The 14945-nt window shown below is 34.2% G+C and overlaps 2 protein-coding genes across 2 annotated transcripts; both read left to right on the forward strand.

Moving 5' to 3' along the window:
• Positions 1-961: 961 nt before the first annotated feature.
• LOC110877918 (histone H3.2) lies at positions 962-1514 on the forward strand. Its single transcript, XM_022126143.1, has one exon. The coding sequence runs from the start codon at positions 1015-1017 to the stop codon at positions 1423-1425; it is 411 nt and encodes a 136-aa protein (XP_021981835.1). The 5' UTR covers positions 962-1014; the 3' UTR covers positions 1426-1514.
• A 5561-nt stretch (positions 1515-7075) lies between these two features.
• Positions 7076-12955, forward strand: LOC110877917 (potassium transporter 7-like). Its single transcript, XM_035977384.1, has 10 exons — positions 7076-7537; positions 8375-8603; positions 8702-8950; positions 9064-9114; positions 9690-9950; positions 10104-10156; positions 10238-10352; positions 10674-10928; positions 11820-12342; positions 12411-12955. Exons 1-10 carry the CDS (start codon positions 7259-7261, stop codon positions 12922-12924), a joined length of 2529 nt encoding a protein of 842 aa, XP_035833277.1. The 5' UTR covers positions 7076-7258; the 3' UTR covers positions 12925-12955.
• Positions 12956-14945: the final 1990 nt, after the last annotated feature.

Raw genomic sequence — 14945 nt, forward strand, 5'->3', positions numbered from 1 at the left:
CGAAATGATCAATTCAAAATGTTACCGTTGAAAGGTAACAATTTAAAAAAAAAAAATAATTTCCAAATTTATAAATTAAATCTATAAATACCCCCCACATTCTCTACACTTTTTATGCAATTCTAGCTCAATCTTTATACACATTCTATTGTAACAACTTTTTAGTAGGGTTTTCATTCTCAACCATTAACTTATTGGTTTCTCAAAAAAGGGTTTGAAAGATGATTTTTCAACTATATCTACTTAGCTAAATATCACCTTTCACTAATATTATTTTAAATTTGTTTAACATCACTTATTCTTCATCTACATATTTATCTTTATATCTATCTCACTTACAAAGGTTTATCATAGAAAAGAATAACTAATTGAAAACGGTAAAAAACATTATTGAAGCGGAATTGATTTAATAATAATAATAATTATAATGATAACAATAATAAGGTCGGAGGGTGTGGAGGCGCCACCATAGCCACCTCAGCCTCGATAACGCCTACTGGCGCCACCACCCCCACACCCAGCGATTTACGGAGGGGCGCTTCAGCATGGTAACGAGCTGACTTCGACATGATCCAGGTGATTAATTCAAAATGTTACCGCTGAACGGTAACAATTTAAAAAAAATAATTTCCAAATTTATAAATTAAATCTATAAATACCCCCCTCCATTCTCTACACTTTTTTATACAATTCTACCTCAATCTTTATACAAATTCTCTATACTTTTTATACATTTCTACTTTTTTATACAATAACCAAGTCAACGGCCTGTTAAAATTCAAACAAGAAGATCTTGAAAAAGCACACGGATAGTTATCCGGGAATTCTCGCAACATTTAATCGTAGCCGTCCCTTTCTTTCTCTATAATCCAACGGTCCATCTCCTCTAGCGCTCAAATTTCCCCCAAAAGTTCAAACACGTAGGCAAATCACAATCCCTAATAAATACCAAATCTCCCAATCGTCCATCACATCACACATTTTTTCCAAACCCTGAAAAAACCTTCTCCAAAAATGGCAAGAACAAAGCAAACTGCTCGCAAATCAACCGGTGGAAAAGCACCGAGAAAGCAATTGGCAACAAAAGCCGCTCGGAAATCGGCTCCGGCGACTGGAGGAGTGAAGAAGCCGCACAGATTCAGGCCAGGAACGGTGGCGCTACGAGAGATCCGGAAGTACCAGAAGAGTACGGAGTTGTTGATCCGAAAGCTTCCGTTTCAACGGCTAGTGAGAGAAATCGCACAGGATTTTAAAACCGATTTGAGGTTTCAGAGTAGTGCGGTTGCTGCGCTGCAAGAGGCGTCAGAGGCGTATTTGGTAGGGTTATTTGAAGATACGAATCTGTGTGCGATTCATGCTAAAAGAGTTACAATTATGCCAAAAGATATGCAGCTAGCCAGGAGGATCAGAGGGGAAAGGGCTTAAGTTTATCAAAAATATTGTATGGTCATGGATTCTATCTTTTAATGGAGATTAACTTGTTAAATGCATGGTGTCTTGCAGTTATTCTTTAATTTTGTTTCAATATTAGAGTGTTTATAATTTATATTAGAGTAAATTGCCAAAATCGTTTACGAGGTTCGGCTATATTTGCTATTTTTATTCAAAACAACTTTTTGTATCATAAAGTCCACGTTTGAGATTTTTTATTATTTTCATCCAAAAGTCTAATTTGCTTTATTTTTTCTATTAAACATTTGAATGAAAATGACAAAAAAAATCCCAAATCATAGGGACAATTTTGGCAAAAAAAGTCTGACGTTTGGATGAAAATGACAAAAAAATTCCAAATCTTAGGAATAATTTTGGCAAAAAAAATTTGACGTTTGAATGAAAATGACAAAAATCTTTAAAGGATTATATAGTATAAGAGCATTCACATCCTATCCATCATTTTTTACCTTATAATTACACTAAAACAACTATGTTTTCTCTCTTTTTTCAATTAAATAATATTTTTATACTTTTATTATTATCTTTTCTCCCACTTTCATTCACAACCACTTTTAAAATATATTAAAAAAAATATAAAGGGTGAATAGTGTTCCTTCAAATATACAGATGAACAATAACATTTTCTCTCTCTTATACTCACAATGACTTTTTATACCTTTTATAATATGAAAACCTCTTCTCACTGATTTTGGTGGGTAGGATGTGAATGCTCTAAAAAGATTGTTTTGGATGAAAATGACAAAAATACCTAAACCTCAAAAATGATTTTGACAATTTACTTTTTATGGATGATTTTGACAATTTACTTTTTATATTATAAAAAACAGAAGTTGATAATTACAATTCAGGAAGCCATTTGGTAAAATTGTTACATTGGAGATTGTATATGGCTTCACTCATTCAGGTTTTTACTGAATGAAAGTTGCAATTTTCATCATATTACTGGGTTGAAAATGACAATTCACTTTTTTTTATAAATATTTTTAAAAATTTATGAAAATAATATATTTGGAGAATCACTATTTATTAAACCTTAAGTTTTGAAAATAAATATGGATATTCAAATAAACAAGCACAACAAAAAAAATCAATTTTGAAAATGAAGTGAATAAAAATGGAGGCTCAAATATGAATATTCTAATCAAATCAACCTATTAGAATTAGAATATTATATGTATATTAAATAAAGTAAAGTTTTTTTTTGGGTAAAGAAAATAAAGTAAAGTTACCTAAACTAGGATTAAGACCCGCCCACATTGCGGCGCGGTTACATCGTAAACATTGAATGGATTAGTCCAAACGTTATATGATGCATTAACCATATGAAAACACACATTCGTCGTATCCAGTTGAACTCAGTGTAACCTGTATAAGCATTGTGATTGGATCAAACGTAAAGTAAATCAAATTCATATCGAACAATCATAACATATTATATGTGACCCAACTCATACATAGAAAACGTAACGGGTATGAAGGAAAATCTGCACATGTAATCGAAAGGGATTAATTAGAGCTTTCAAAAAAAAGGGAGAAAAAAAACCATAATTTGATTCCACTCGGTTCGAAACAAACTTTACGAAACATATATAAAATAAACACGAAAACATATTATATTTGACCTGAATTATGTCCCAAAAAAAATTTACGTCGAAACGCAGAACAACTTGAATTTATACCGAAACGTACATAAAAATATGCACGTAAAAATGATGTCTTTAAACAAAAACGTATTATATTTGATCTGACTCGTCTATAAAAAAAGTTTACGTCGGAATGTAGAATAAATCATATTTATACATACCCGTACATAAAATATGCACGTAAAAAATAGTTTTTAAGTAAAGGAGTATAGGGGTAAACCGAAACAAAATATTAGTAAAAAATTTAATAGGTTAAAAACGTTAGTAAAACCGTGCCAAGTAGCACCAATGCCACAACGGCATCGACTCTCAACATCGTAAAAATAAAATAGATAAAATGGGAAAATTACACTGAACGAAAAGCAAACTTAAAATCGTTGAACCACGCACACCCGTTATAGTGTATTAATTCGAAGAAATTAACCAGAAACGTAAAACGTAGAAAATAATAACTTAGTCGATCTAGGACCCGTCCGTTGTGGCGAACTTGTCAAAAGGGAAAAAATGGACACGTTGCGACGGGTCTGTAAAATATGAAAAAATAGAGCAAAAAACGTTGAACCTTACATGCACGCTACGACATGTTAACTCGCAAAATTTAGAATGAAACGTAAAACGAAAAAATTGCAAAAGATAAAAAGTATGGGGGGCTAAAGTTGTAAATAATAAAGTGTTGTTTAAAATTATAAAAGATAGAAAAGTTTGGGTTAAAAGGGAAAAACTTACAAGGGTTAAAATACAAAATATGAAAATATTTGGATTAAAAATGAAAAATCAAAATATTTTTTGAAACACTCCCCAAACATGAAGTACTACACATAGTGCAACAAAAAGTTGCTAATTTATAATATATAATGCTTAGAGCAAATATCATAAAAAAACCAACCTACATTTTGTTTTTTCTCACAAAAATCCCTATACTTATCTTTTGCACGTTAAAATCCCTCAACTTAGTATTTTCGAACATAATCATGAAATTTTCTAAAATAAAAACTTGTAACCTGTTGAACCGGTTACAATTTTTTAGATGAACTGCTACAAAGAAATGCTTCAAACCTAATCAATGGTTAGAAAAGTGTTGCGTAGATGATGATAGTTCCTTTCACCATTTACTCCCCTTCCCAAACTCTAATTTGTCTCTTGACCTTGCTGTCAATGATTTCGTTCTTCATCTTCAATTCAGACCTTGAATAGCATCCTTAAATAGCATCGATTGACCTCAAATAAACGATTGACCTCAAATAAAATAGGAGAAGAGGAAGATACACGTGGACTGTGAGTACACATACACAAGGGACGAACATCGAGGGCAATCGACATGGGTTTCTAATTGGGGTTCGATTTTCGTTAACAAGAAAACAGAGGGTTAATCAAACTCAACCGTTAGGACCTTTACACTATGTTCCAGAGTTCACTAACGGAAGGAAAGGAAAAGAAACAAAAGGAAAGTAAAAATATGAGTAAATTTCAAATTTTGTGCTTTATCTTTATACCTAATTTCAGCCGGTGTCCTTTGTCTTTAAAATTGACAAATTTTGTACTTTATGTTTCCAAATCTTACATGTTATGTCCTTTAGGCCTAACCAAGTTAAATTTTTATGTTAAGTGAAGGGCAAATTTGTCTTTTTATTTAATTAATTTAACAAAATCATTATAATAATTATAACAAAATAAATTATATTTTATGTATATAAAGTCACACACACTCTCTCTATATCTACCCCCTCTCTCTATATATCCAGCAGACCACCCCTACAAAATTGACAAAGAAGAAGCAACCCCCATTTTAAAACCCACAAATAAAGAACACCAAATCAAAACTCTAATTTAAACCCACCTCAGCATCATAATTAACAAACTCAGTGCAGATTTTCTCACTATCGCACTCTTATCTTCCAACCGTCCAGCAGCTACTACAGCAACTTCATTCCATAAACCAATAGTTACAGAATGTTCTTCGCAGAGCTCCGCCCATACTTGTAACACTCGACTTCGAGTAAAAGCTGAAACATCTCTAGCACGTTCTAGAAGAATTTCCAGCATCGCCTGCTTCATTCGAAGACGAATAGACTTCGATATCATTAAAGGCTTTTGCTACTAACTTCCCCAACACTCCACCGAAATGAGGAACCAGTTTCGAAACCCACAAATAAAAAACCCCCAATTTCAAAACTCTAATTCAAACCCACCTCAGTTATCATCCGAATCGGAATCAAAATCAGATTATTCCAGACGAAAAATCAAATCCATCTCAATTATATTCGTATATCTGGACGACGTTCCAGACTTCAGCTTCGCCGGAATCGACTATGGCCAGAGTTTGCAGGTGGATGCGCAGTTTTTTTAATGAGCTAAGGTTAGGGTGGATGATAATGTATATTTGTTTGAAACAGGAGGATGAAGTTGGGTATGAATATGATGATGCATATGTGTTGAAACAAGAGGATGAAGTTGAGTGGATGATTAGGATGATGATGCATATGTATTGATTCTGGCAGTCTCCTAATATATGTAGAGAGATAGAGTAGAGAGAGTGTGTCTTGTTTTAGAGATGGAAGAGTGTGGGTGTTTAGATAGATATATTTAATTCTTTTTATTTTAATTATTAAAATCATTAGAATGGGCTTTTTAATAATTAAATAAAAGACCAATTTGCCCTCCACTTAACATAAAAACTTAATTTGGTTAGGCCTAAAGGACATAACGTGTAAGATTTGGAAACATAAAGTACAAAATTTGTCAATTTTAAAGACAAAGGACACCGGTTGAAATTAGTTATAAAGATAAAGGACAAAACTTGAAATTCACTCTAAAAATATTTTGTATTCTAGAGTTTCATTTAAGGAAGGAAAAGAAAGGAAAATAAAACATGTCGTGTTCCCGAGTTTCACTTAAAGAAGGAAAAGAAAAAGAAATGAAAGAAAAGAAAAACTAGGCTAAATTCTTTAGTTTTGCTTTCCTTCTGATTTGGGAGGAAATGGTGGGAAAAACATCTTTTTTTTCCTTTCTCACTTTTACTTTCTTTTCTTATCCCTCATTAAGTTAACTCGGGAATATAGCGTTAGTGATTTTTGGCTCTCCGATTTGCGTTTCGATCTCTTGTAAAGTTTTGCTCGAGCACTGATTATTCAATTTCTGATAAACTTTTATTCATCAGGGTGATTTTTAGTTGCTCGATTGGGTTGAGGTTTCTGTGGACATGTTTTGGACCCGCTTAAATTCGTCATTTTTTTTGCTTCAATCTTCAATTTTCGATTCTGATTATTTAGCTCCCCATTACGCGTGGTCGTCTGTGATTGTTTCTTTCTCTCTCATAAACTCTAAGATCAGTTGATTGCTAGAGAAAGAGATTGAAGTGTCTTCTGAAGACTGTTGTGTGTGATCGGATAATTAATATGGAGCGCCGGTGACGAGGGGTTGAGTTGATTTGGTCCGTCTGCATTTGAATTTTCGAATTAACACTAAATCTTAGGGCATGTTTGGCTTAGCTTTTTAAAGGGGCTTATGACTTTTTGGAAAAGTCAGGATTTAGTGACTTTTTGGAAAAGTCATTTTCCCCCTCACATACACTTCATTGCTAAACAGACTTTTTAGAGCTTATAACTTTTCAAAAAGCCAATAAGTCAATAAGTTGTTTCAAAAAGCTTAGCCAAACATGCCCTTAGAAAGCTTTACCATGGCTTCTTTGATTCAGAATGCCTATAAGCTAAAAGAAGATACTTAACCGGTTCAACAGGTTGCAATTTTTTTTTTTAGAAAATTTCATAGTTATGTTCAAAAATATCAAGTTGAGGGATTTTAATGTGTAAAATAAAAGTTAAGGGATTTTTGTGAGAAAAAACTAGAAGTATGTTGGTTTTTTATGATATTTACCCAAATGCTTATTAAAAGTATTACATTCAATCAAAATATAAAAAAAAAAAAAACATGTTATGGCCTATGGGCATATGGCTTGTTCAAAAGAAACCAAACGACAAGAAAAAACCGTTACTAAAGCAGAACCAACAATCTATCAGTTAGTTATGTTCATTCCTCACAAATCTCACTCTTTCTGCAATCTTCTCTTTAGGGTTTCAATCTGATCCAGTTCTTCACAACAAATGAATCACCAACAGCAACCGGATCGTCATCCTTGATTCCACTCACAAACAGAATTAAATATGGCTGAATTCAGATCCGAAAGAGGGATTACACATAGGCGAAATGGAGGAATGAGTTCAATGGAGTCTCGTCGATGGGTGTTTCAGAACGAGGAAGATTCAGAGGTCGATTTCGAGGACAATGATGGTCGTGATGGAGATGATATCATGTTGCATAATGATATGGATTCGGATGAAGAAGATAGTTTGTACCAGAAGTTGATTCGCACTGGCCCAAATATTGATTCGTTCGGTGTTGAAGCTCTTGAAGTTCCTGGCGCTCAGAGGATTGATTTCGAAGTATGATTTTTCATTTTTATATCAAAATTGTACATTACATAAAAAAAGGATATTGTGCATATAGTTTCATGAAATTGCACTAATTTCAACGCCCCGCTTGCGGTGTGTGGATATATGTGTGGGCCTTCGAGAGGGGGAGGGGGGAAGTGAAATTGCACTAATTTTAACATTAAAAGCGGCGGACTGTTAATCATGCATCATGTGGTGGTGTTGTTAGCCGAAAGACAAAAGGGTACATGCACTAATCGGCCTTTGTCCCGATTGTTGAGTGTTATGTGTCTTATGTCCAAGGCTTGATCCAAAACTACTATCGAGCCAGGGGTCTGGAAGCAACCTCTCTATTCCTACAAGGTAGAGCTAAGGTTGTCTACATCTTACCCTTCCTCAGACCCTACCTTAGCTTTGCTATTGATGAGATTTACTGAGTATGATGATGATGATGTCAGTTTCATGATGATTATAGATTCTTTCTATTTTTGGTTCAACAAATTTTGCAAGTCTGTGACTATCATACTTTGTTGAGTTTCTTTCATTGAAAGTTCACTTTGTATTTACTGTTTAGTTCACTCCTTTTCCCAATAAGACTGTTTGATTGTTTCTTTTTGCTCCTTTAAAATTTTATTTTTTATTTTTTATTTTATTTTTATTTTTTTGGCTTGGTACTTGTAGCTTTGGTGCTTTGTCCTGGTAATTTTGATGTATGTTGATTATATGTAAATGCTTATTTAACCACAACATATGTGAGGAAATCAATAGTAACGCAAGTTTAAAGGGGCGAGGTTGAAGATGAAGGGAGATGATCATTATTTGTACTCTGAATCCCAAACATATTTGCAGGATGCTAGTTTTGGGAAGAGTATTTTTCTGGTTTGTCAGACGCTCGGTGTTGTTTTTGGGGATGTTGGAACAAGTCCACTCTATACCTTCAGTGTGATGTTCAGCAGGGCTCCAGTTGAAGGAAATGAAGATATCATTGGAGCTTTATCTCTTGTTTTATATACATTAATTTTGATCCCATTCATCAAGTACATACTCATTGTTCTTCTAGCAAATGATGATGGCGAAGGTATGTTTTGCCTACTATATATAGTTTCTTTCCATTTTAATCCAAAAGTTCACAGATAGAGGTGGCATATCCAAACCATTTACTTATTTATGTTGCAGGTGGTACATTTGCTTTATACTCACTAATATGTAGGCATGCTAAGGTGAGTCTTCTGCCAAATCAGCTAGCTTCGGATACACGCATATCAAGCTTCAGACTGAAGGTGCCATCTGCGGAACTTGAGAGATCATTGAAAATAAAAGAGTACCTTGAAACTTCTTTGGCTCTCAAAAAACTTGTTTTAGGGATGGTTCTTGCTGGTACCTCCATGGTCATAGCTGATGGGGTTGTTACACCCGCAATGTCAGGTTTCCTTTTCCGTATTTTAAACACTTTTTTTTTTTTTAAAAAAAAAAAAAACGATCAAGCTCAAGAAGTCATTCTTGTTTTAAAATGTTTACTTATTATTTTCTTCTTGCAGTAATATCCGCTGTTCGTGGTTTAAAGGTTGGAGTTCCTACGGTTGAGCAAGGTGACATGATCCTACATGTAATGCTTAGACGGACGATAATTTACAACTAATTCCGAAATGTGATCGTTTCTTCTTTTTTTTAGTCTATACATTAGGAGCGTAGTAGCAGAAAATATATCCATGCTTTTCCCTATAAAATTATAAATTATGCTAACAACAAACATTATAAGAAAAAAGCAATATATCTCATCAGGACATTCAAGATTATGGCTCATACTCTTAGCTATAAATTCTTTGACTTTCAGGCAGAGGCGCAGCTTTCAAGGGGCTGGGGGGGGGGGGGCACGACCCCCCGAACTTTTCGCTCAGTAGTGTTATGTATGTACGTTTCGTATAGGATTTTTTAGGTATATACGTTTTCGACCCCCCGGTTTTATAAAAAAAATTACTTATATAGAATTTTTAGGCCCGGTGACTTCCGACCCCCCGGTGGAAATTTTCAAGCTTCGCCACTGCTTTCAGGCATACATGTTTAGTTACTAAAAAAATATGTTTATTTTGTCCTTGCATTTTTGGATGGAACCTCACATTTTCCCTTCTAACCGGTTCTAATATCTTGTTTGTATGTATTGCAGATCATGTAGTGATGATTTCGGTAGCATATCTTATCATTTTGTTCAGTGTACAAAAATATGGAACGAGTAAAGTTGGGCTTGTTATTGGCCCCGCGTTATTTATATGGTTTTGCTCTCTTGGGGGGATCGGCATCTACAATCTTGTGAAACATGACAGCAGTGTTGTGCAAGCTTTTAATCCTGCGCACATCTATTACTACTTCAAACGCAATTCATATAAAGCGTGGTACTCGTTGGGCGGATGCCTTTTATGTGCAACCGGTAATTACTTATGTAGATTTTGAATCTCCACTTCTTTAACATTTAAAAAATAATGTTTAAACGTTAGAAATTATTCGTTTCAAAAGAAAGAAAGCCTCATACATGAGGGCGTATTGTAATTATCGATGTTCATTATATATGGTATAAATGCAGGTTCAGAAGCAATGTTTGCGGATCTTTGCTATTTTCCTGTGAGAACAGTCCAGGTAAAGCGGTAGCCTGGTAACATACCACAAATATGTAGATAACATTATAATTACATATTTCTTACAGCTAATATTGTGCAGATTACTTTTGTTTTTCTTGTACTTCCCTGCCTTATGCTGGGTTACATGGGTCAAGCCGCATACCTATTGGATAATGGTGGTGATGCAACACAGGCTTTCTTTTCCTCCATCCCTTGTGAGCCTCCTGTGTATCTAACATCCTTAATTACAGATTATTATCGTGGCGCAATCTTAACTCATTTTCTTATGAATGGTCAATTTTTTGCTGTGTTACATCACAAAAGGTCGAACGTGTAAACTTCGAAAATTAGGTAAAAATGTAACATGTCAGATTCTCAAATGGGTTGAACCGGTCGGAAGTGACCCCAAGTGTATTTAAATGACTATTTTTAAAATTACCTGTTTTGACCTGCTGTTTGACTCGATCCATTTTGTTACCCGAACCCGTCTGTGCATGGCTAATGGTATTGTATATTCTTTAATGTTGTGTTTGCAGATGGTGCTTTTTGGCTGGTGTTTCTAATTGCTAATATAGCTGCACTGATCGCTAGTAGAACAATGACGACAGCAACTTTCTCTTGTATCAAACAGTCAACAGCCCTCGGTTGCTTTCCTCGCCTGAAAATTGTGCATACATCACGCAAGTTCATGGGTCAGATCTATATACCTACCATTAACCGGTTTCTCATGGCCTCTGCTGTGATACTTGTCTGCACCATTGCAAATGCCAATGAGATAGGGAATGCATATGGTACTCTTTTTCAACTTCCCCTTCAATATCTAACGCAATCTCCCATGTTTCTTGATCTTTTAGTTTGTGTATTTTTGTTATTTATTTATATTGTTTTAGTAAGTTTATATATAAACAACTTAAATCAGATGCACGCTTACACTGGTTCAATTTTTCTGTCAGATAGAAGGGTATTTCAGTCATTTTACCTATAGAACTTCTATAGGTAAAATGACTTAAATACCCTTCTGTCGGACAGAAAAATTGAACTGCATGTCATGGACTGAAATGACAAAAAAACGTAACCCAGTTTTGTTAATTGCCCTCGCTATAGCGTTTAGCGTGGCGATGTGTCAATAGGTTGCAAAATGATTTTGGCGCCTCCATAGCATGAAAATAGCGGGATTATAGGTTTTTTTTGTTTTAATATAAATAGCGATAATATATGCCTATAAGATAGCAGGATTTTCGTTTTTTAATATACATATGAAAATAGCGTATTTTTAATAAAATACACATATAAAATATTTCTTAAATTATTTTCGAGTGTATCGCTAACATAAAATAGCGCTCGCTATTTCATGGCTATCGCTACGTAGCGTACAGGTAGCTTGTCGCTATCGTCTGCTATTCATTATTAATAACCATGACGTAACCACAAAGTGTCCTAGGCAAAAAAAACTGAGTGAAGCCGAGAATTTGACAAAACCAGAAGGACGAAAATCGTAATTTACTCTGATTTTTATTTACATTAAAGAACATTTTTAGCATGGCTCAACCATTTTTTGCATTCATATATATACTAAAGCACGCCAAACAAAAACAGTATACTTGAATGATCACTTGATCTCTTTATGTCAACCAACCAAACATGACGATCGAATTTAATGAAGATTTGCACAACATATACAGGTATTGCTGAGCTTGGAATAATGATGATGACTACTTTCTTAGTTATCCTAGTGATGCTTCTTATATGGCAGATTAACATAATTATCGTCGTCCTATTTTCTTTAACTTTTCTCGGATTGGAGTTGGTATTCTTTTCATCAGTGTTACGTGGCATCGGGGATGGAAGTTGGATCATATTGGTGTTTGGTATAGTTTTGTTTCTTATAATGAGCATCTGGAACTACGGTAGCACACTTAAGTACGAAACAGAAGTCAAGAAAAAGATGTCAATGAATGTATTACGCGGTTTGGGGTCCAGTCTTGGAACTGTGAGAGCTCCGGGTATTGGCTTGGTTTACAATGAGCTTGTGAAAGGGGTGCCTGCGATATTTGGACATTTTCTGACTACTCTGCCAGCTGTCCATTCAATGGTGATTTTTGTGTGCATAAAGTATGTCCCTGTTCCTGCTGTACCTCAGGATGAGAGATTCTTGTTTAGGCGCGTCTGCTCCAAAAGTTACCACATATTCCGTTGCATTGCCAGGTACATACATATGATAAATGTAGAAGAAAATGAGGTTTTAAAGTTATCAAAATCCATGTTATTTACAGGTATGGATACAAAGACGTTCGTAAAGAGAACCAACAAATATTCGAGCAGCTGCTGATTGAAAGCCTCGAAAAATTCATTCGTCGTGAAGCTCAAGAAAAATTATTAGAGAGTGAAGGGGATGATGTTGATTCTGATTTTGAGGAGGACCCGTCTAGCGTTCTTGTTGGTCCAAATGGCAGCGTCTATTTTGGTGTCAGTGGAACCGACATTACAATCCCAGAAGCAAGCACTTCTAATGAGCCTGAGCCTGAGCCTGAGAAGATGGCAACCACCTTAGATCCGGAGCAAAGCCTTGAAAACGAGCTTGCTTTCATACACAAGGCTAAGGAGTCGGGGGTGGTTTATCTTCTGGGGCATGGAGATATTCGGGCTAAAAAAGAATCATGGTTCCTTAAAAAGTTGATCATCAATTATTTTTACGCGTTCATGAGGAAGAACTGCAGGAGGGGGAGTGCAACTTTGAATGTTCCTCGTACGCACTTGATTCAGGTGGCCATGACTTACATGGTCTAAGTTTATTAATGATGATATATACTTGTTGATCCATAATTATTTTCTCTTTAATTAATCATTTAAGTTTTATGAGTTAGATATAATAAATAGAAACCCATCCATTTATAAACTTAGACATGATCCTCTACATAGACACATAACAGCTTGGCATGAATCAAACATCTTAATATAGTATTGAATCTTAAAGAAATATAATATAAATAGTACATTAGAAACTTCAAGTATATATTCAAAATATAGATTCGTTACAGAATTTGATATTTCAATCTGGTTCTCGTGGTTTTGTAATATCATGGAAATCACCCTATGTAATAACATAACAGAAGAAGTGGAAAAAGCTGGTCGCCTTAGCAGCCAGCTGTTTGATAGAGTGGTCGCACGTTTGGATCAACGAGACTCCCCAAGCTTGTGTGGCTAGATTGTAATGTAATTTATCTATTGTTCCTTCTGTTCTTGGTTTGTGTATAAAGTTATTTCTTTTGCTGATACTTGATAGAGAAATAGTCATAATAAATTTGTTGAATAGCCGGATGTGATAGTTACAAGAAGGGACAATTGCATATTTCCCCTTAAAAACCTACTTAATTGCGTATTTACCCAACTTAAAATTAAAATCGCATATATCCCCTTCCTTAACTAATAAAATTGCAAAGTTACCCATTTTGATTTATTTCATTAAAAACAAGTTATATAATGACTTTTTTTTACCCTTATTTTTACTAAAACTTAAAAAAATACATATCTATTCATTTTTACTAGTTTTTGTAGATTTTTACTAGTTTAGCGGCTTATTTCAGTGTTTAAGTTTTAGTAAAAATGAATAAATATGTATTTTTTAAAGAATTGTGAAAAATCCACAAAGACTAGTAAAAATGAACAAATTTTTATTTTTTTTAAGTTTTAGTAAAAATAAGGGTAAAAAAGTCATTATATAACTTGTTTTTAATAAAATAAATCAAAATGGGCAAATCTGTAATTATATTAGGTAAGGAAAGAGGATATATGCAATTTTAATAGTTAAAGAAGGGGATACATGCAATTTTAATTTTAAATTGGGTAAATACACAATTAAACAGTTTTTTTAAGGGGAAATATGCAATTATCCCTTACAAGGGAACTTGGTTGTACATCTAAACTTGTGCTACATATAAAATTGTTCTAGATATAAACTTGGTTGTACAGGTGCTATACAAACACCTATGTTCTAGATATAAACTCTTGTTGTACATAAAAAACTTCTTGCTGAACCAAAACTATGCGTCTACATATAATCTTGTGCTACATATAACTTGGTTGTACATATGTGTATGGTGCTAGTTATATTTGATGAATAACCGAGTGTCAAAGTTACAAATCAACTTGGTTGTACATATAGACTTTAGGGTTGTACATTTTGTTATTAAGAATTTTAAACAAGTTTATTGTTGTGTATCAGTTTTTAATTTGAAAAATACATAGTTGACTACACAGGTTGTATTGTTATAACTGGGCCTTGACCACACCAGTTGAATTTGGTTTATTTAACAGGCCCACTAGCATCATGGTTACATTCAAAAAACATGTGTATTTACATTAAAAAAAACACTTGTGAATGTGGTTGTACTAGTTGTACATGTTTGTTATTAAGAGCCATGTGGTATGTGGTTGATCGGTGTCGGTACAGGTTACAACGGTTTATTGCATAGAACAACTGGGAAACAAACAAGTGTAGATTTGTAAATGTTATTTTAGGAGAATGTTACTAAATTGAAAAGTACATATCCAAACAAGAACACGTTTGAACTTTGAATGTTGCAACTCTTAGTTATATGCTTTAAATGGTTTGATTGTTTTTTTTTATTAATTTGTGTATATTTAACTGACAATTCCGTTTAACCCGGTTCTGAACCGAACCGATTTTTAAACGGTCCGGTTCCGGGTCTTATATTTAGCATGTAACGGTTCTTGGTTCGGTCCAATTCAATCCGGTCCGGAACCGTTGCACAACCCTAAATATGACCTCAATATTGTAGCCAAAAGCC

Source organism: Helianthus annuus, chromosome 9 (assembly GCF_002127325.2).
Source record: "Helianthus annuus cultivar XRQ/B chromosome 9, HanXRQr2.0-SUNRISE, whole genome shotgun sequence".
NCBI lineage: Eukaryota > Viridiplantae > Streptophyta > Magnoliopsida > Asterales > Asteraceae > Helianthus > Helianthus annuus.